The sequence below is a fragment of the Protopterus annectens genome, chromosome 3.part0 (assembly GCF_019279795.1).
Source record: "Protopterus annectens isolate FY-2018-M chromosome 3.part0, PAN1.0, whole genome shotgun sequence".
NCBI classification, from domain to species: domain Eukaryota; kingdom Metazoa; phylum Chordata; order Ceratodontiformes; family Protopteridae; genus Protopterus; species Protopterus annectens.
The window spans coordinates 680,049,852-680,072,550 of NC_056731.1; the positions used below are offsets into that span (position 1 = coordinate 680,049,852).

Consider the following 22,699-nt stretch of genomic DNA (forward strand, 5'->3'; position numbering starts at 1 on the left):
ATCTGCAAACAGCCAGAAGTCTCTCAAGTTATTCAGGATCTTATTCTGATATGCAATGAACTAAATGGATCTGTATTTTTCTAGAAACTACGAGTAAAGTTTTCCATTTTAAGTTACAGAGTTTAACCATCAGAACTGCTTTCATGTACTTAACGCAAGGTCTAAGGATCCTCAGTTAAGTGAATTAGGCTCTGCGTGTGGGAGCTATTTTTATGTTTGAACTGTTGCACCTATAGCAGTAATTTATGAATGAGGTGACAGCATTTTAATTTCAAGATTTCCTTGTGCTTGCACAAGTCTAATTGACACTGACTGAAGTTATTTACTTTGTCCTACATAAAAAAATAAATAAATAAAATAAAAATAAATAAATAAAATAGCACACATTGTAGAAATGTACGCTGTATAAATTGCCTGTGTTAAAATTTGCTTTTGTGTTTCTCCTCTAGGTGAGAAGCATTCATTTTGCAATGATTCACCTGCATACTGACCCGTGCACGCTCGCATGTGCACACACACACACACGCACACACACACACACACACACACACACACACACACACACACACACACACACACACCCCGACGCATACATAGACACAGACTGACAACCCATTTTTTGTGGATGTGTAATACTGCATACATTTCTACAATGGAAGTTTCTTTTATTTAAAATAAAATCAATAAAAATGATGAACAAGAAATGTTCTGGTTCCTGTAGGACAGTTACAAGAAGGAGAGTGGAAGTTCCCTGGGAACGTAAAGTAGGGACTGTGCAGTGGTGCAGCGGTTGCATTGTCACCTCACAGCAAGAGGTTCTCTGGTTCTATTCTCAGCTGGGGTGCCTTCTGTGTGGAATCTGCATGCCCTCACTGTGTTCATGTGGGTTTATCCGGGTGCTCCGGTTTCATCCCACATTGTAAAGATATGCATTTGGAGCGTTTGTTCCAAGTTGGATTTTCCTAGTAAACAAATGTTACATAAGAAGAAGAAATTTGTTATTGGAGAGAATAGAGAAAGGTAATATGCTTGTGCAATGGGCATAGTCTTGCGTACATGAAAGGGATTCCTGATTTATAGCCATCATGATGCCAAACAGTGTAGAGCTGTAATTCTGGGCAGTGATGGTTTACAGTGCCACATGTAAATGCAGTACTTAGTATAGGTTGTTTGAATTAGGCCTTTGTGTATCCCTGTGCACTGCCTTGCAAGATCCATGCAGAGCAGTTAATAGCTGCATTGCATATATGCATTCCTAAGAAAGAATCTATGCAACATTGCCCTGCCATACTGCTAATCTAGTTAAGTAGTGTGTGCACGATTGTGTACTGGAATGTCTACCCACCTGTCTAGTGGGATGTGAGGACAGTGTTTGAGTGTTTACTGTGAATACACATGACTGCTTAGAATGTTTGTGCATGTGTGTGTGTGTGTGTGTGTGTGTGTGTGTGTGTGTGTGTGTTTGTGTATGCATGTGTGTGGGCTGCACTCAGAGGGAAGGCAGAGAGGAGAGCAATATCATAACTATTGTGACTCTGCTCTATTCAGCCTTCCCACTCAGGTAACTGCTTGGGTAAGTATATCGTGTGTGTGTGTGTGTGTGTGTGTGTGTGTGTGTGTGTGTGTGTGTGTCTGTCTGTCTCTTTAATGGGCCTGTGTGCCTTTATGTTGTGTACTAAGAACTCAGGTACTTCTCTGCACAAGATGATATGCCAGTCAGGTAAGAGGTGGGTTAAACTTCTCAAATGAACGATTCATACAGATATGCATTCAAGATTAATTCGATGTAGCAATACTGTCAATGTGCATGATACTGGCTCACATTTTATTGGGCAACATAACTCAACTTTGTGCAAAATAAGTTGTGCTGTAGTTATTTCTATAAATCAGATACTAGGATTACTGGATCAAGAAGCATGTGTTGTATATGGGAGATGGCTACAAAGTAAGAGCAGATAAAAATCTGAAATGTTAAAATAAGTGTTTAAACACAAAGAAATTTGACATGGCTGAACAGTTGCTCTTCTGATTTGTCCATGACTACAGACATTAAAGTATTATCCAAATATTAAAATTACTAAATGTCAGGTGATAAAATGATCTAATTGTCAGTATAATCACCTCACAATCCACCTACACAGTACAGCTTGGCTGCCATGTGACACTAAACACAAGCAGCAGGTGTATCTCATCCCTTGTGTTGACAGCAAGTATCCAGTCTGGACAATTAGTTATTACGACAGTATATCAACAATTCTAACTGCATACTTAAGTACACTTGGTATGCACTGCAGTATGTTTGCATGGGCTATAGGTAACCAGAACCATGTACCCAAGGGTTTTGAACTTCTCTAGACAGTGATCTATGCAAAGATCCAAGAAGAAAAATAGATGTAGTTTGCAAAAAGTGCAATAAAAATAAATACAGATACATAAAAACCAGCTAAACCTCAAAGAAGGGAAAGTGAAGCCAAATAATCGATTGTGCTGGACAGAAAAAGATGGCAAAAAAAGCAGGAGTGTTGAATTAATACTTGCAGTCAGCTTTCACAAAGGAAAAAAAATATGTGGGTCTCAAAACTAGCTAGTAGATGTACCTCAAATAAGGGGTTTAGACCAGACCTTTCACAGAGAAAGTGGTCCAGAAAAAACTAAAAACTTGAAGGTGCAGAAGGCAGGCTGGTCTGATGGAATTTGCCTTAAAATAAAAACTGAGAAAAGGCATGATAACACGACTTGTGCTTATGAGCACGTTTCCTGAAGAATAGAAGAGTGCAGATGTCACCCCCCCCCCCCCTTCACAGGAGAGGATGCACAACAAAGTTTGGAAACTACTGACCTCTCAGTTTGATTTCAACTTATGAAAAACCATGGGCTCACTGCTAAAGAAAACAGTTTTAAAATATCTGGAACCCTATGGGGCATAGAATTCAAGGCAGCATTAATTTACACAAGGAAAATCTTGAAAAACAGATAACCTCCACATTGGTAGCCAGGGTGTTAGGGCAGGAAGGGGCAATGAATGTTGTCAGCTTAAGAGTTCAGCAAGCATTTGACACGGTACCACATAAAAGGATAATGAATAAATTACATATCTTCTAGGGTGTCCTAGAACAGTGGCATTGATAAAACAATGGCTGCACAATAGGGCATAGTGGGTAGTTCTCTCGTATGAAAGGATCAAAACACTACTGGGGGTCAGAGTTGCATCTAGTCCTTTTGAATGTCTTTATAAATGAAGTTGTAGAAAGCCTTTTAGAAAGCCCTTTATTTACACTGATACGTACATTAATGCCAAAGCGATTGAAGAAAAAATTTAAAAAAAAGAATACTAAAAAAAAAAAAAATTGCCAAAGTTGAACCAACAATCTAAAACATGTCAGTTTAAATAATGTACACAGAACAACAACCAAGAGGGAGAAACTGTGCACACGAATATCAATCTGAGGGATGAAACAAGACAAGGAAGGGACAAGCATAATCATATTATAAGAACTGAAATCAAGCAAGAAGTGTGAGAAGGAGCAATTGTTTGTATCCATGGCACACATAGAATCAGAAAACACTTGCTCACTCACAATAAAGTGAAACAGTTGGTTGCCTGAGACTGGTAAATGCTATTCTAAGTACTGCCTCCTTTCATCAGTGTTGTGCAACTGCAGAATTAATACATAAATTTTTAGGAATGTGAAGAACTCCTGCGGGTCCCTGCAAAAACACTTGTTTTGAGCTATTCCCTTACATTCCATTAAAGAGTTATCTTTCACACTTTTAGGACAAACTGCTGCAGTGTGAGAAAGGAAGTGCTAACTTCTCATAGTGCAAACATGAGAAAATGGAGGGAAGGAGGGTGGAATACCTAGACACAAGAAGGAGTATTACCTGCTAACACTAACAAGTTACTATTCTTCTTTATAGATAGTAAGATCAAATCTAGAACACAGCATGCAGTTCTGGAGGCCTCATCATGATAGTAATATTACCAAGATACAGGCAATCAAAGGAGAGCAACAAAAATGGAGTATGGTCTACAATGAAAACCATATATAGAGAGAATAAGATGGTTTAACATCTATAGGTGAAGATTCAGAATCAATTACTGTATTTTAAACCAGCTGCAATATATAGTGGCTTAGCTGACTATCTGTGACCCTGACAATTCAGAAACAGCTGGCAGCCATTGCCCCTGAAGTGGAAGTAAATAAATGTCATACAGTAGGGTTCTCTAAAACTGCATATTGTTTATTTCTACTTTGCACAGAGCTTCCATCTGTACAGGTAGAGAGAGTACTCTAAATAATTGGGAAGTGTGCAGCAGAACAGTATGGTGTACCAGACATACAAAGCTGTGGGTTGTCAGAAGCAACAGAGTTTATACAGTATAGCTGGAGTACAAAACATTTCAGCCCTTGCACCTAATTACTTGGCAAATCTACAAACACAGTATAAGAAGCATTAGACAGCACATAACGCTATAACTCATTCACAACATTAAAAGGTACTAGTGCAATTGCATGTAGAACGCACATTTAATGATTTATTGTTTGCCGACCAGGTGCATCCCACTAGGTATGTTGCCTGTTTTCAGGGGAGACCCAAGGTGGTATTCAAACTGACTAAGTATGCATTTGTGAAGCCTGAGCCCACAAGATGCTTCTGCATTTTGCCCAGACTGAGCAATAGCCCTTTCTGCTTACAGAGTGGTGAGTAAGGGAATAAGTGGTAGGACTACAGGATGAAACTGGTTAACATTAGCTGCCTAATATGTACATGGTAGGGTGCATTGTAAGACTGAATAAGGCCTAGGAGGAAATGACACATATATAGTGAAGGGTGCATAGCAGGCTATCACTGTGCACCACACACCAAAATGATGTGAATCTGCTCACAATATCTAACCACTGGAATCCAGCTGCACTGTGCTGCAGGCTAAGAACAGCCATCTACAATGGATTACTCTATTTAGGCTAGTGCATAGGAAGAAACAGCTTAAATCAGAAACTTACTGAACTGTTCCACACACACTGCTCATTCATGAATACAAATGCTCACTTGCATTTCATCTGGGACACATACTGTTTTACTGATGTCACAAATACCCATACCAATGTCACAAACGTACTGATTCCTGCCATATTACAGGTCCACAATGCAAGCTAAAACAGTCATAATAGGAATAAAAACTGTCAATGTGACACTGTTTGTATTGCAAGTTGTGCTTCTAAAGAAGATCAGTGACCTCTTAAACCACAGTGAAGTTTCGGTTGACAACTTTGGTAGCTGTATCTGAACTGCATTACCATTGTTTTCAATCTGTATAACTCACTTGCATATGCACTGTGCACTAGATTTATGCCTGGCATAAACAGCAAACCTGTTCTTTACCAACAGAAGACAGCCATTTTACTATATTTCTTTATAATGGCCCTACTCAATACAAATCATGTCCCAGAATCCTGCACGTAAGAGACAGGGCCATATTGGTCACAGTCTTTGCTGCCTCCATCATGTCTTTTTAAAGCAAAGTTCTTCTAATGGAAATACCAGCCTAACAAATCAAAACATAAAATGGACAACATCACTGTGGCCTTTCTGAATGCCAGGGGCCTTAACAATAAGCTATCTGATTTGGAGGCATTTCTGCATCTAGAATGAGATGATGCTTGCCTAATCAATGAGACATGGTTCAGGTGTAATGAGAACACCCAACATATGCTGGGGTCACTGCCTGTTACACCTTCAAACTTGCTGGTAATGGTGGAAGTGTCTCAGTGTTTGCTGGGGATTTTATAACTTCCAAAGTGATGCCCCATGACACCCCCCCCCCTTAAGCTCACTGAACTTCAGCTCACACTAGGCAAGTTATAATTTCAACTTATAGCTAGCTAGCAACCTTCTATCTTTCCACAGGATCATAAAAACTTCCTGGCATTCCTTGAAAATATCCCTAAAAGAGATGGTCCTTGGTGACTTCAGCTGCCACTCATTAGACTGGAATTCTTGCACATTGGTTAAGCACAACATTTTTTAGATTGGGTAAATGAAAATTCCTTGGATCAAACTGTCCAAAATCCTACCACAGGTAGTAATATCCTAGTCCTCATTCTCACAAAAGTGACCCTAGCATGTTCCCTGCCTCTGGCTGGACCCTTCATTAGTAAAGCTGGACCACAAACTGATTACTTTTAAAATGAGAGCATCAACCCCAGGTAACCAACACTAACCTTTTTAGAGACATCAGAAAAGCAAATATTTTACAACTTTATAAAGAAATCTCAAAATATGGCCATGTTAACACTACTGTGGATTCAGCAAATGCAGCCACTGATGGCAAGAATCTTTGTGCTCATTTAGATAAATGCATTGACGGAAAAGTCCCCAAAATAATCAAATACAGTAGCAAATTCAGCAACAAACTACCCTGGTGATCTATACACAATAACAAATTGTACAACAGAAGAAAGAAACTGTTCAGTTATCAAATCCAGAATCCCCCCACCTCAAAAGGAGAATATAAAATGTCTTACCGAAAAAAAAGAAGGCAGATATGAAGATCAGCAAAGAATTCCATGAATGTAGGCTAGGTTTTGAGGCTAACGGCAATTGTAAGTCCTTCTTTAGTTTCTTTAATAGAATGGAAACAGTGTTTTGTTCCCAGTCTTACAGATCCAAGTATCAGGGTACAATTCTCACCAGTCGTTCTCTGTGAGCAGTTGTGGATGTTCTTCTTATTAGCTCACACACAGCAACACTCTGACCTTCACCCTATACACATACACACACACACACACACACACACACACACACACACACACACACACACACACACAGCCAATACACATACCTTTAAGAGTCATAAGGGTGAAGACTTCATGCCCTTGCAGCCCACTGAAACTGCATCTAACCAAGATAAGGTTTAATAATGGGTGACTCCATTGTCAGACACACAGGCACCATGCCCCCACCAGGCTGGATAAGAATATGTTGACAGGTAGCTGTCGTATCTGAAGAACAGGGATGTAACAAGAGCTATTTGATCTTTTCATCCTGCCAGATATGATCATGACTTGACAGTGGTCCATATGGGTGTGAATGACCTTAGGCACTATATCCACAGGGACATGTCGAAGGAGCTTGCTATGTATGTGTCTGAGGCAGGAAAGACACCAGTCTTGAGTGGCATTTTGCCATCACCCAAAAATGTTGACAAGATTCAAACGCAAGATAATTGGCTTTTAATGAATAGGTATGTAACTGGTGTTATTCTAGGGAGATCCTGTATATGCCAGTTTGGGATGAGATGGTTGACAAGCCTTTATGCTTTGCCAAGGATGGTCTGTATCTCTCTTACCAAGGCTTTCACAATCTGGCTAAATCCTTTGCTACCCCAAAGTGCCTTTTTAGGCAGAGTCCATCTGGTGGACACTAACTTACTAAATCCTAGTTTGGTACACATTAATGTAGCTCTACTCATTGCCAGGAGTCTTAACAAAAAATGTCCAAACTCGAGGCTCTCCTGCAGCTTACATTTAGATATATGTAGCTACAGGGATATTGTTTCAAAGCAATGAAGGCACCATTCTACTTCTAGGTACAAGACTACCACGCCTTTAGACCTACTGGCAGTTGTGCGGAAGTATCAGTATTTGTCAAGGATGTCATTACTTTGAGACAGATTACTCAGGACACCCAATTTGAACTTCTAGATGTCAAAATGTCTAACATGACCATTACCACTTCATAACATCCTCTATATCCCCTTCTGTGCATGATAGCTATCCTAACAAAATCAGACCATAAATTACTGACCTTTTCCTGGTTCTCATTGCTAAATTTGGTGTCTATGCCTCTGACTCTTAGTGAAGTAGTTGTACTGATATGACAGTCCCTATCCTCACCAAATAAAAAATGGGACATTTAAAAACAAACCCCTGAGGTGGAATCCCCACATAAATAAATTATATAATAAGAGAAATATGTGTGTTAGAATTAAACTTGGCATTAAGAGTATATTTTAACTGACTGATTTCCTGCAACAGAAACTCTTCAGATGGTTTAAAAAAGTCTATCAGTAGCTTTGTATAGTTACTGCTCAGTTCTAAGTTCAACATCTGACATTTTTCAAGCAGGCCAGGAAATCACTTACGTTGGTTATTGAACAGTGATGGGAATCCATTTTTGTTAATGAGCAACTTAGAAGTGAATATAGGTTCCTCTACCACAGAAACTGAGTATGGAGATGTTTCAGAACGTTTTAAAAGAACTTGAGACTAAGTTGTTACATACAAACATCTGCAATGGCAGCGACTGCACCTAAAAGCCTGTTTAAATTTTAGAATAGTCCCTAGAGGGCTATGTATTGTTAAAATGCTCAGTTATGGGAATACATTTCCTAACCTGTTTGAAAAATGGCAGATGCTGAACTTAGAACAGAGCAGTAACTATATGAAGCTAGTGACTTTTTCTGAAAATTCCCTGTTGCGGGAAATCAGTCAGTTACAAGAAATTCTTAATGCCAAGTTTAATTCTGACAATTATTGGTAACTGATGAAATGTACAACAGTATTTCAGCATATAAGGTACGCTTACAGAGTCAGAAGTGCAAAAAACTTGAACGAGATTATAAAGACTTTAAGGATGGTGATATATTTTAGTGGCCCAAACAAAGGTTACAAAGTAGAAATGTTAAAGCTGATTCTGAGATTGCTAATCAACTGAATGATATGGATGGGTATGAAGAGAATTTTTCTGTTCACACAAGTTCCTTCAGCTATTTCAACAGCCTTCTACTTCTTATGGGACTGTTCATGATTCCATCATGCAGAATAGAGGATCTAACACCCCTGAAACTATGCCTGATGTACTGAAGAAAAGTTCTGCAACTGCAACCTCTTCAAACCCATCAGTTTTTCCACATCTGCCTGTTCTGTTAAAGGTAAAACAGACTTTCGGGAAAGGGTGATCTGTGAGCCGAGGCAGGAAATGGCTGAAGGTGTCAACAGATCATGTATAACTACTGCTACCGGAAGCTTTTATGTGGAAAAACAAAAATGGTCATTAATTCACAACATCTCTTCTACCCATTTGAGTGTGGAACAGACAATAGTACTCAATAAAGGGTTGTCCTACATACCTGCCAGTCGGTCTAATGCATGTGATGTCATACTTGAGTTAAAGCTTTTTGCAAGAAACATGATGTTGAAAACTATGTTTTCAGACATTCAGCAAGGTACAACCTTTAGGAAACCAAGTACCTTTGTTACGAAGCTGCATCCATTATTGGAGGCTTTTTTTTAAAAAACCTGCAAAGCTGAAATTATCAACGTTCTATCAGCACCACATGCAAGTAGGTTTTATAATTTGGCTGAAGGTGAATGTATAGCATTAAAACAACTACAAGACCTTGAGTCGATTTAGATACTGCTAGCTGATAAGGGTGGAGCAGTTGTCATAATGGACAGGGAAGTTTATCTTCTGAATATACTTAAAATGATGTCTGATACACAGACTTATATTTGCATACATGACATGAATATTGATAGGCTTATAAAACATGTTCATTCAATACTGTATGATTTTCTCATGAATTATATGCTTACTTATGATTTATATAGGTATCTGCTAGTTGAACAACAATTAGTTCCAATTATGCATGGCTTCCCTAAAATACACAAAGATCCTGAGTGACCACCCCTGAGACCTATCATATCGGGACATAGGTGGCTAACAGAACTGCTCTCCATATTTGTAGAAAAGAAGCTTAAACACCATTTGGATGAAGCACCATCAGTGCTGGAAGATACCAAAGGTTTTTTATGTACCCTTTTGAAATTATAAAAGAGAATTGAATGCTTTATCAGGATGTTTGTTTGTGACACTCAATGTTTATTCCCTCTTCACTGTCATCCTGACTGATATAGGCATAGCGTTTGTCAGATTGTTTCTCACCAGACACAGTACTTATTCAAATACACTGATCAGTTTGATATGTTTTGTACTTGAAATGAAACTTGAAAATACTGTTTTTATTTTAGATAATACGTTTCATCTGCAAATTCTTGGTGTGGCTATGGGCACAGTATGTGCCAATAGCTACACCAACATGGTGTTGGATTAATGGGAGCAGACTGATGTTTTTGCTAATGATGACTTTTTCACCATGTTAAATACTACAAACAATTTGTGGATGATGTATTTTTTACATGGAATGGTTCATTTTCATATTTACAAGATTGTATTAAGTATCTTGAATGTACAACTGCCTTTTTAAAATGTACTCAACTATTCTTCAAGTAGTAGTATAGATTTTCTTGACGTGACCATTACTAAAACAGGAGACGGACACATAACTAGGAGGTTATATAAGAAACCCTGTAAGAAAAACAATCTACTGCATAGATCTAGCAGGCACCCCAGATATGTATTTAAGAACATTACTAGAGGCCAATTTAAACATGTTTCTATACTGAACAATAACAAAAAGTTTTTGCACTCAGCATTTTGTGATCTGAGTGATGATTTTATAGCTAAAGGATATTCCATGACTGACATAGGTAAAATTAGGGATGAGGTGCATCAAGAAAGAAATAACAGAGCCAAACCATTTTTCCACAATGGTGGATCCCTCAATTGAACAGACTTTGCAAGGAAATAAGCAGCCAGATTTTGCCAGGCTCCCTTTAATTTATTCTAGTGATGTTCACCTTTTCTGTGAAATAGCAAAAATGAACTGGCCTATATTAGCAACTGATGAAGTCCATAATAGGTACGGAACCTAAATTTCAGTTTAAGAATAAGAAGTCTCTAAAAAGACAATTGGGTTATAAAAGACCACATACCGAGGTAGCTGGTCTGGATAATGTTGGTACTCATCCATGTGGATCATGTAAAGCATGCAATTTTATTAACACCACTAGACATTTCATACATCCAGTTACAAGGGTATGCTATAAATCAAAGACATATGCTGACTGTAAGACTAGGAACTTAATCTATTTAGCTACTTGCATTGCCAGCCCCTGCTTTTATGTAGGAAAAATGAATCGGTCTTTTAGAGAATGCGTTTTACAACACATCTATGATATACGTAAAAAGAATTCTATTAATGCATTAGGTAAACATATTGAAATGTGTGGAAATACACATATGTTTACATTTTTAGTGCTGCAAGTTGTTTTTGAAGACTTGAGAGGTGGGGATCTTATAAATAATACAGAACGCTCAGAGATGCATTGAATCATTATGTTGCAGGCAGACAAGTACTATGGATTAAACAGCAATGTACCTTTAAAACCAGCTTTAAAGGCAAGTAATTTATTCCACTGATTGTTTTATTGGTGATTTTAAATGTATTAGTATATAAATATTCATTTTTATCTGAGCTTTATGGTCTAATGAAGTGTTGATTTGATATAAAAGTGCTTATCAGCTAAAGAGTATTTTACTGACATCGGTCGCATTGGCTGGTTCTTCGTTTCTCTCAAATGTATTCTGTTTGTGGAACTGGTCTTTGTCCAAGAGACTGACTTCTTGCTTTATTGACTTTTTTTTCCTCAGAGATGAAAATCCCTGCCATGACATTATGAAAAACTGCACCCACAATGCTTCACTATCCAAATATATGTCTAGACTACGGTATTCACATGGTAAATAAATCATTAGTACTTTCTTCCTAAAAAACAGGTTGTGAACTAGTACTTGCAGGCAGAACACCTTACACTGAAAATTAACAAATGCAATGTAATAGTATAACTAAAATGGAAGTAAGACGTTCCACCTCTAAAGAGATTTTTTTTTTTACCTACCCATATTGCTTTACAGCTATATGTAATAATCATCCAGTACCTACCATGACATCATCTTGTGGTTATGGTTATAGATAAATATTGAAGAAACAGTGAAACTAAAATTAAAACACACTATAATTTTATTTTTTTGAAAAATCACTTGTACCTTTATCATGAAGAGTATAACATGAGATTAAATTAAATGTAAAACAAAGATACTTCCAAATGTGATCAATGCACTTTAAAAAACATCCTACTACAGCTGCATATAGGACTCACCCAGAAAAAATCTGACAAAACAGAGTATGTGCAAAACTATCTGGAGATCTCCTTCTGTCATTGCATCATGGGAAAGACATAAATTCCCACTAAATTATTTCAGCTCATTGACTCTTTAATCCACAATGACACCAAAATCTTTAATAATTTATATGGATCAACATGGCAGATTCCACTACTAGCATGTTTTACCATTATTTCAGCTCATCAGCAGAACATAACCAGAGAGTTTAGTGATGCTCTGAAAAATTAAACTCACCAACATGCGCATTGTGTATTTACCTCTTATCTCTGTCATCGACAGGGAAAGTACCTTGACTGTGACCCAGATAGCCCAATTTTGATTAATGGCTTAGGTGCAAGGAAATCCTGGTGGGGGGCAGCAGGAGAAGCATGGAGTTTTCTGGGCACTTCCACACAAGTTGAAGGACTTGATGGCCCCTGTTCTATGATGATTGTCAGTCCAGGGCTAAGGTGAAGACTATCCCCAGAGCAACCCATGGGATGGGTACAGGTTGGTTGTGGTCTTCCAAGACACTAATGGCAGCTCTTGAATGGGTAAGTTTGACATGCCTACTCACACAGTGGAGTATAAGTGGTTTCCACTGTCATGTGTGTGTGTTGGCATCACCACCAGGAAAGGGTTTTTAAGCTGTGCTCATGACCGATTCAGTGGTAGTTTACCACTATGCCAAGGGAATGAATGAGTGCTTGTGTCTCTCACCCCTGGTGGGGAACAAATGGGTACCAGATACCTTTCTAGGGAATAAATAGGGAATGGTGGTAGAGGCTCAATGGTCAGCAATTAAAAGGGTATTGAAAGAGGATGCAGAGGAAAAACAGGAACACTGCAGATTTATACAGGACCCAACCACAAACTGACAAAATACAGAGACAGCTGTACAAAAATATATGCAACTCTATACTTATCAAGACACAAAAAAGATATATAAATGTGACCCAAACTACATAAAATTAATCTTTCAGCACACTTGGCCTTAAATGTACAATGATACAATGACAGTCCTGTGTGAGATAAAATGAGCATATTTTAAAGTCATAGTTATCAAGTAAACACCTAGTGGTGCAAAAGCAAGCTACATATGCCAAAATTGTTTTAAGATAAAGGCAAACAGATAGAGAGTCATAGTTTACAGAGACACAATAGCTTTACCATGTCTCAGTGAACATTTATGTCCATGGTCTCATCTTCTTGGTGTCGGATGGATGCACACTCCAAATTATCAAAAGTACTCAAGAATGCACATCCCTTTCACAGGAAAATCAATGTGTGGGACTGCAGATTTATCCCTCCTGTTGCCTATTCTCTTAGCAGCTGGGTTTCTGCCTAATCTACTGGGCCACAGTGTGGAACCACACTTATGTTGTTTCTGGTTGGACTTCTATAAATCTGTTGTCCTGCAAGCAGAGAATAAGTAGAAGAGAATCCCTAATATCTTTATAAAAAATGTAAATATATATATATATATATATATATATATATATACATATATATATATATATTACACACATATATAAATAGGTTTAAAGGTTAATAGGTGTGTACTACGCTAATGGCCCTTGAGCCTTTACAAACCTAGCCCATAGGATTACCCTGGCATTGTGCCACCCAACCTTAGTTCCTAGTGCCTCTGTCGAGTAGAGCCACTGGAGTGATCCCCACTGGAGTGATCCCCAGGGTGAATTTTCTATTTCCCATCCACTCATCAAGATTTCTCTTGAAGAGGGCCAGTGATGTGCTCTGCTTGACATGTATGGGAAGTCTAATCCATAGCATGGGCAGTCTCTGGGTTATGAACCTGTCCCTCCAGCATGTTCTGTTGATTGTGGTAATGAGGTTGAGGTCACTGGAGCGTGTGGTGCAGACGGATTGGGATTTATTTAGATGTAGCATTTCTAACAGAGCTGGGTCAGACATGACTTTGCAAGTCAAGCAGAAATTGCTTCTAAGTAGGCGATATGAGACAGAGAATAGTTGGAGTTTTTTCAGTCTATCCAAATAGGATAAGTGTTTAAGGCCTAGGATTCTCTTTGTGAGGTACTTTTGCGGCCTCTCCAATTGTTGCAGGTGTCTAGTGAGGTATATGCCAAATGGGGCATTGTACTCGATGACTGGCCTAATGAGGGAAGAATAGAGGGAGACAATGACCTCTTTCTTCCTGAATGCAAAACCCTTAGTAATGAGATGTGCCACATAGAAGGACTTTTTGATCACAGTGGCAATGTGGTGGTCAAAAGAGAGGTTGCTGTCAACCTGTGTTCCCAGATCTCTTATAACGCTATCTGTGTTCAGTGGACTACCATCAATGTGGTAATTCAAGGGAACCGAGTTTTTCCCAAAGTGGATGAAGACACATTTTTTTGGCATTGAGCTTAAGGCCATGGCTCTAACACCAGTCGTTGGTCTCATTGAGGCCTTTCTATAAGATGTCAACATCACTTGCGGAGTTAATAATAGCTACCAACTTGCAATCATCTGCAAACTTTGTCAGCCAGAGTCCCTTTGTGTTGGCCTGGACTTCAGAGAAGTAGATACCAAACAGGAGAAGACCCAGGACCAAACCCTGTAGACTCCACTCGTAACTGGTTGGCAGTCTGACTCGGAGTCAGCTACTTTCACATTGTGGGTTCTATCTGTGAGCCAGTTTGCAACCCACCCAGTGATATAGGGGTTCATGCCTAGCTTAGTAAGTTTTTCTATGATTCGTGAGTGGGGAATGATAACAAAGGCCTTGGCCAGATCAAGGTAGGCTCTATAAACCACCTTACCTTCATCTACAGCAATGATGACTGACTCAAAGAAGTCAACCAAGTTGAGCAGGCATGATCTACCCTTCACAAAACCAAACTGTGTAGGATCCAGAGTTTGGAGATTCCCTATATCCTTATTTATTAGGAAAAGATAGGGAATAAGGGCATCGATCCCTCTACCTCTCACATGCAAACCGAGCTCTCTACCACTTGAGCTAATTATGTATATATATATATATATATATATATATATATATATATATATATATACACACACAAATCTTAAGCAATCTTCAGCATGTACATGATAAAGTGACAGATGGTCTGTAAAGTAAAATATAACGGACAGCTAACAGGTTCATATGTAAGTACCAGGCTAGCTGGCTTTGTGGGTAATTTTAACCCTGACCACTTTCCCTTTTGGTGCCCAAATTAACCTATCCAGTTTGATTGGAGAATGGCTTTACCATCCCATGCTCAATAACTATATATGAGAATAATTTGGATCATACCATGGATAATTTTAGGGGCCCCATCCATGGAATAAAGCATTTAGAAGCTGCCTCTGTACTAGTGTACAGGGGGCAGTCCTGAGGTAAATTTTCTGTTTCCTATCCATAGATCCAAGTTGTGCCTGAATATGGATAGGGATGAACTTTGTTTTAGGCAGATGGGAAGTCTGTTCCAGAGCAGCGATATCCTCTGCAAGATATACCTATCCCTCCAAACCATTCTGTTGATGTTGCAAAAGAGGTTTAAATCACTAGACTGAGTATTTCTGATCCCATTTGACTTGCTGATGTTTAGTAAGTCTATCAGTACTGGGTGGAGAAAAGTTGTGTATGCCAAACACAATTCAACTCTTAGACGTCTGTAAGATACCAAGTATACAGCGAGAGGCTTTGAGTTGGTCCATGTAGGACATGTTGTTTAGGTCGTGTATCCTTTTAGTAAAGTATGTCTGTGGTCATTTTGGTTGCTGCATATGTCTGGAAAGATACATACCAAAGGGGGTCATTCTATTCAATGACTGGTCTAATGAGAAATGAATAAAGGAGGATAATGACATGCATAGATGTAGACACAATCCCTTTCTTTATACTTGGTCCATGTAGGACATGTTGTTTAGGTCGTGTATCCTTTTAGTAAAGTATGTCTGTGGTCATTTTGGTTGTTGCATATGTCTGGAAAGATACATACCAAAGGGGGTCATTCTATTCAATGACTGGTCTAATGAGAAATGAATAAAGGAGGATAATGACATGCATAGATGTAGACACAATCCCTTTCTTTATAAGCTGTGCAACACAGAAAGGCTTTCTTACAACAATGGACACATGGTCAAAATTTAAGGCCATTGTCCATATAAGTTACCAAATCTCAAAATGGGTCAGCACTTTGGGGCATATTATGAACATGGTAGTCCCCTGGGATAGATGACGTCCAAAAGACAAGCAGCAAGGGACCTCTGCTCTATCAAATTTTATTACTTACAAATAAGTTAAACAATGTTGCAGGAGACTCGCTGTACTCACAGTACATTGCTAAACTCTGGACGAGTATCACCACACAAATAAAACTGCTCGACAAACTCAATAGTTTTAAACCACTGCTTAAACAACATCTTAACCAATCCTGGTCCTGCACATGCTCATCACAAGTTTAATACTTTGTATGCACCATACAATACTCTCCAAATATTCTCCTTAAACAGAATACTCTCAACCTCTCACTGAAATGACAAAGCAATTTTTATATATAACGGCTGCCTGTACAATCCACTGAGTTGCACATGGGCTTTCTCTTTAGCAACTTCCACCTCTGTAAAATCTTAGAATGTACAAATGTAACTACTGTTTGCTTATAAACGTAATAGAAACGTAACTACTCTGTGTTTAACTGGAACTTAGTATAATGCAATATAAGCAAATGGAGCTTTTCTCCCTGGGCCTCTACTGAAAATGGGTATTACCCAATCAGACTTTTCCGGGTAAACAAAGACAAATAAAAAATTAATAAAAGGATACAATAATGCATTTTTTGGCATTTAATTTCAGTCCATGGTTTTGGCACCAGCTTTTATTTGGGAAAAACATCTGTCCTATGCTGCCCGACTGAAAGAACTCCAGCTCTATTCAGTCGCTTACCGCTTGCTCAGAGGTGACCTTTGCCTAACATACAAGGCCATGTCAAACCCAGATTTGATGAATATGCTTCACTTAAAAAAATCTAGATCCGTCAGAGCCACAAGGGCGGGAGACTTAAACCTCGACACGGCTATTAATAGGACGTGCTGGAGGGATAGATTCATCACCCAAAGACTCCCTATGCTGTGGAATAAAATCCCGGTATATGTGAGGCAGAGCACCTCGCTGGCCTTGTTCAAGAGAAATCTTGACCAATGGATGGGAGATCGCAGATATACCCCAGGGATTACCTCAGTGTCACTGCTCAACAGAGGCACAGCAAAATAATGGGTATAGTTCCCCATACTAAAGGGGTGGCGTAAGCCACAAAACTATGGGCTAGGCTTGTAAATGCCCTCGGGCAGATAGCCTAGTATGAACCTATGAACCTATGAAAAACCTTACTGCAGGATGGCTAAGTAATTTGGGGATTCAATGACTGCTCCTAGCTTGCGTCATCTTCAGACTTAGTCAACTGAAGCCCTTTGGTATTGGCGTTTACTTCAAAACATAGATGCCAAACAGGAGAGGTCTCAGCACAGAATCCTGGGGACTCCACTGATGACTTGTCTATTTGTTAAGGTAACTTCTCCTACACTGATTTCCGTTGTCTTATCTGTGAACTAGTTGGCAATTCAGTGAGTGACACAGGGGTTTATCCCCAGATTATTTAGCTTTTCTACTATGTCTGAGTGGGGAATTGTGTCAAAACCTTTGGCCAAGTCGAGGTATGCAGTGTGAGCCACTTTGCCTTCATCCATTGCTTTAGTGACCCTTTGAAAAAAAAATCCACCAGGTGGAGTAAGCATGACCTGACCTTGACAAATCCAATCTGAGCCAGGTCATGTTTTTGGAGGTTTCCTATGTCCTGATTGATTAGTTCCATGATAAGTATTTCCATGGCTTTGCATACGAGGCTAGTCAGACTTATGGGTCTGCAATTGCCTGGGTCTGTGGAAGGTCCTCCCTTTTGCAAAGGAATGACCATTTGCTTGATACAAAACCTGTATGGAGGTTGACATTAAACAATGTTGTTAGGGGTGTGGCTAAATCATGCTTCATACCATTTGCGATCCTTCCAGGGATATTGTCAGGACCCGTTGGAACAGTATTTTTAACTTTTGATAGCACTTTTAGGACTCGTTCATATGTGACTGCTGGAGGTTAGCCAACTTCAGGTACATCTTGAGGGACAGATGGAGGGGAGAAAGGGGGTCAAGTTAAAGCTAAACGTATACGTCAGTAGGTTCACTATATCTTCTGCTTCAATGTAGGTAACATTGTTCACATTCTGATCAGCAGATCGCTATGTTGTTCTTTTCAGATTATGAACATAACTAAAAAATGCCTTCTGATTATCTTTGATTTGGGTAGCTATTTTAGCCTCAGACTTGGCTTTGGTGAATTTTATTAAGTTCCTGAGTTCTTCGATTATTTCATTGACAAGGGCTCTAACATTATGGGAATTACTCTTCTTCCTTTTGGTCAAAATTATTTTCTTTTTATTATAAAACATGATATTCTAGTTCTACCATGTGGGTTTGTTTCTAGGATTAGCCCTTCACTTGTTCCTATGAGGTACACAGCTTGACCTATGATCACATTAAGGGAAGTTATGGCTAAGGTCTCAGGAGCCCATGCAGGATGCAGAAGAAAAAGTAAGCTTTATGGATAGCTAAAGTATATCTCTAATGGTTTCTTTGTTTTTCAACAAACCTATATTACTACTGCTCTGAAAAAGCACAACCACTTCTGAACATAAAACACACATACAGAGACCTTGAATGCTGATTGCACTTTAAGTATGTTGATAATCATGCCAAATGGTAGATTGTTTGCACCTCAAAACAAGCTGCCAAAAGTTGTGAAGAAAAAAGTTCACAGTATATCTGTCTTCAGCTCCCTCTGCTGTTTGGACATGCAACTTCTGTCACTTAACTGGGAAAGGACACTCGATGTTCACATCAGCCTCTACTGATAAATACATAGCATCTGTGCAAAATACACTAGGCTGCAGTTCTGCTGCAACTCTCTTCTGTAGTCTGAAATATTTATGGCTGTGGCACTGGCAAAGCTGTTGGGCCTGTACCTGGGTGGATGATATTTTTTATGAGTATGGTTAATACTTTTTAAAGTCACAACAGTACCTCAACATAATTAAAATTCATAGTATGTCAGCACTGAATTAATTATTTTTAAATGATGCAGGCACTCTTACCACCAACTCTCATAGCAGACCATACTAAATTGCATCTAAAATTGACAGCATGCATAATAAAACTCACTTAAATTATGCAATGTTTTAACGATTCACTGAGAACACATGCCATGCAGTTATCAGTTTCATTTCTGTTCAGTTTCTTAACTAGATCAAAATTTTCTGACAAGAACACTGCTGCAAGACAATTGCTCTTCATTTGAGTGTGTTTTACCTCAGAACTGCAATAAAGAAGGCCAAACATTAACCTATTAACTATTAACAGAAATGGCACAACATATCAAAGCTGCACTAAGGCACTTCAAGCCAACAAAGACATTTGAAACTGCTAAGTTCTTTTTGATATGTTCAGATCTCTACTTTTGTGCTGGCTCCAACAATTCAGCAACCACTTCTGATTCACTCTGCATGTTGAAACAATGCTTCCATCCCCCTTTCAACACTGCAAATCTGAAAACAAAATTGCTGTGGACTAAAGACATACAGAGCCAGAAAAAAGCAGGAAGTCATGCATCCACATTGGAGCAAGTGTTTGTTTGCTTAACATTTGACATGTACAGTAATTCGACCCTGAATATACCCAGCGGTGTGAACCTTGGCTCTAGATGATTATCTCAGCTGAAGTGACATGCCAACCCCATATGGACAAATGGCAAAGGAGCTGTGGATGGATGGATCCGATAAAACATAAGACACTTGTAAAAGTACTATACAGACGTGAGTCTGTATGAACCTATGACTTTTTTTTTTCTGTGACATTAAGTTTTGTAATCATATGTCTCCATATAACCAATTTATGTTTGGAATTCTCAGTTTCGGCACATATCAAGCACCTGTGGCCAATGTTAATTCTTTGCGAGAAAAATGAACAAACATCGAACAGCATACATTTAACTATTTTTGCACAAATGCATTAATGATGATAACTAAATACTGCTTATCCTCTAACAATGCATTTCAGGTACGCAAAATCAAAAACGATAGATTGTTACGAAGGATACACAAGGTGTTCTCTCACCTAACCTAGTAAAGGTGACTGACGATATTTATTTTATTTTTATTTATTTATTTACAGTTGGTTTACCAGGATTGTCCATTGGGCCAAGATGAACCCGTTTTCAATGGAGTCCTGGGGAGAAAAGCTCCAGTAACAAGTTTAGTAGGTTTTACGTTAGATTACAAAAATTTACAAATTATATAGCTTAGAGCATGACATTGCAAGTAGTATTGCACCAGAAATGAGGTTACAATAGATTTTAGGTTAGATTACAATGTTTACAAGTGATACAGCTTAGAGCATAAGGTTACAAATTGTACAGACTGGTGATGAATGTTACAGAAGATACATACTAGAAAAGAAAAACATTTTTAATATAAGTACTGAGAAGCCATTAACTCTTAGGAAGCTTGAATATATGACACATAATACATTTTTGTAAATGGCTTAGTTGGTACAAGCAGAGAAGGTATGAGGTAGGAAAGGAAGTTATCAGAAAGGAGGGGAAAAAGTAATTTCCAGTGTATATTATGATGGATGATATAAGAGATTTACTGGAAACTAATATTTAAAAAAAAAAAACATTTTATTCAAATGCAGTTTCCTGCGGTGAGGAGTAGTTATCTGTCATAAACCCTACGATTTACAAACAGGTAATACTTGAGTTGAGTGTCTTATAAAAATGTAACAGAAGCAGCCCAACCCCCAAAGGGGCGGTACGTCTAAAAGTCTTGCTAAAATGTATTTATTTACAAATTCGCTAAATAATAAAATTAATTTATAAGTAATGCTTTAAGTTTCGCCAACTGCCACAGAGTTTTGTGAAACACAGTTACCCCATGTCTCAAGGCAGGGGGATGTAATATAATTAATAGAGACTTACCATCACTGGCAGAATAATCTTCAAAGTGGTTCAGTAACAATGCATGATTCTGCAGATGATGATTTTCTCCAACAATATCAGCCTTTTCACTACTGCACGCAGGTGTACACTGGTTGGGAAAAAATAAAAGCTTGAACTGAATGAAAACAAATGAAAACTATCTGCAGATAATGCTAGCTGACTTATGTTATTCACCATACCTGAAGGAAAACTATTAAAGAAACGTGATACGATATCAATATTTTTATGTTCATTTTTATTCAAAAAACGGATGTCCCACAAACTTTGTTGTAAATTCAAACGCAATAAGGAGTTAGTTGAGCAGTGCAATCCGCTGCAGAAAACTGTAACGTCCAGTATTTTAGTTTATGCAGTATGCACGTGTTTTATCCCCTGTTCAATGATCATTTCACCTTTTCTACAGATACCCTTAAAATTTCAGGAATACAGACGTCTATGGAGTACCGAAAATTCTTTGCTGTCCCAAAATTCCTGAAAGGCAAAGCAGCTGTGCACTGCTTTCATCAAGCGCGGCGTTGCTATCACTGGTTGGGTTGCTATCACGTCACCGCACAACTCCATGCGAGTTTGTTATGATGAATGAGTCCAACCCCTTTGTAATCGTAGGTACCGATTCATGCGAAGAGTTACCCACCTACACCAATCGGCTCGCAGGTTTTCTGTATGGGGCGGGGTTAAGTAAGGCTTGTGTGGTGAGATATTTAACTGGAAATAAACCCTTTAGTAGTTTCATACCCGGGAGTAAACTGGTAGTAAAGTTAATAGAATGGAGACACAGTAGTAAAGTGTATAGGTAGGGGGAAGTAATATGTTGATTCCAAACGGTATTAGCTCCACAATTATACAATCTAAATCTGATATCTCGTTCTTCAGGTACTCAAGTTGGATAAGCCATGTGCTCTTCAGAATTTTTTCTACCAACGATTTATATTGGTGGGGACAAAACATCGGGGTATCTCATCACCCGTGCCATGCAAGAGTAATTTGTCTATCGGCAGCTGTGAAGGTTAGCTAAACTGGTTGCGCTTCTTCAAATAGTGCGACCCCGGAGAATAGTTACACTAAACTTGTGGGCTTCACCCACAACATACTGGGGAGAGGTGACACAAATCCTTTGGGGAATAATCGTCCCCCTCACTCCCTCTCTCAAGTAACAGGTGAGTCCCAATCTTCATAATCGCCGCCAGACTAAAAAGACGACCTCGGACATAAAATATTAGTCTTAAAGTTTGTCTTAAGAAATGCAGGGGGAAAACAGTACACAATAAATCACGGTTTCTTGATTCCCGGAATACGTATACATTAAGAAAGAGTCTTGATTTGTTTCACAGCTGACTAAACTCTGCCTTACTGTGTTTATTACTATATCATACAAGGGGTTAACATATTGCAGACACGAGTCCAGTGTACGGTTTTAGTAAACTGGCAGAGCGTTGCTTATTTTATGTACATGCCAGAGGGGTGGGTGTTCTAAGCTCAGCACATAAGCTGTGTAAGCATTTTCTCTGGGACTGCTGACAGTTGCAACAGACCAAAACGTGACACCGGGGAACTCTC

At 38.8% G+C, this 22,699-nt stretch overlaps 1 protein-coding gene across 1 annotated transcript in view; it reads right to left on the reverse strand.

Moving 5' to 3' along the window:
- The window catches only part of ADAMTS16 (ADAM metallopeptidase with thrombospondin type 1 motif 16), a 1,625,291-nt gene extending 1,603,617 nt beyond the window's left edge, over window positions 1–21,674 (reverse strand). Inside the window, exons 1-2 of the mRNA XM_044065078.1 lie at window positions 21,322–21,674; window positions 21,122–21,230 (exon numbers count right to left, since the gene is read on the reverse strand). Of these exons, the coding sequence (XP_043921013.1) occupies window positions 21,122–21,230; window positions 21,322–21,375 (163 nt within the window). The 5' untranslated portion in view covers window positions 21,376–21,674. The remainder of the gene's footprint in view (window positions 1–21,121; window positions 21,231–21,321) is intronic.
- Between the last annotated feature and the right edge of the window lie 1,025 nt (window positions 21,675–22,699).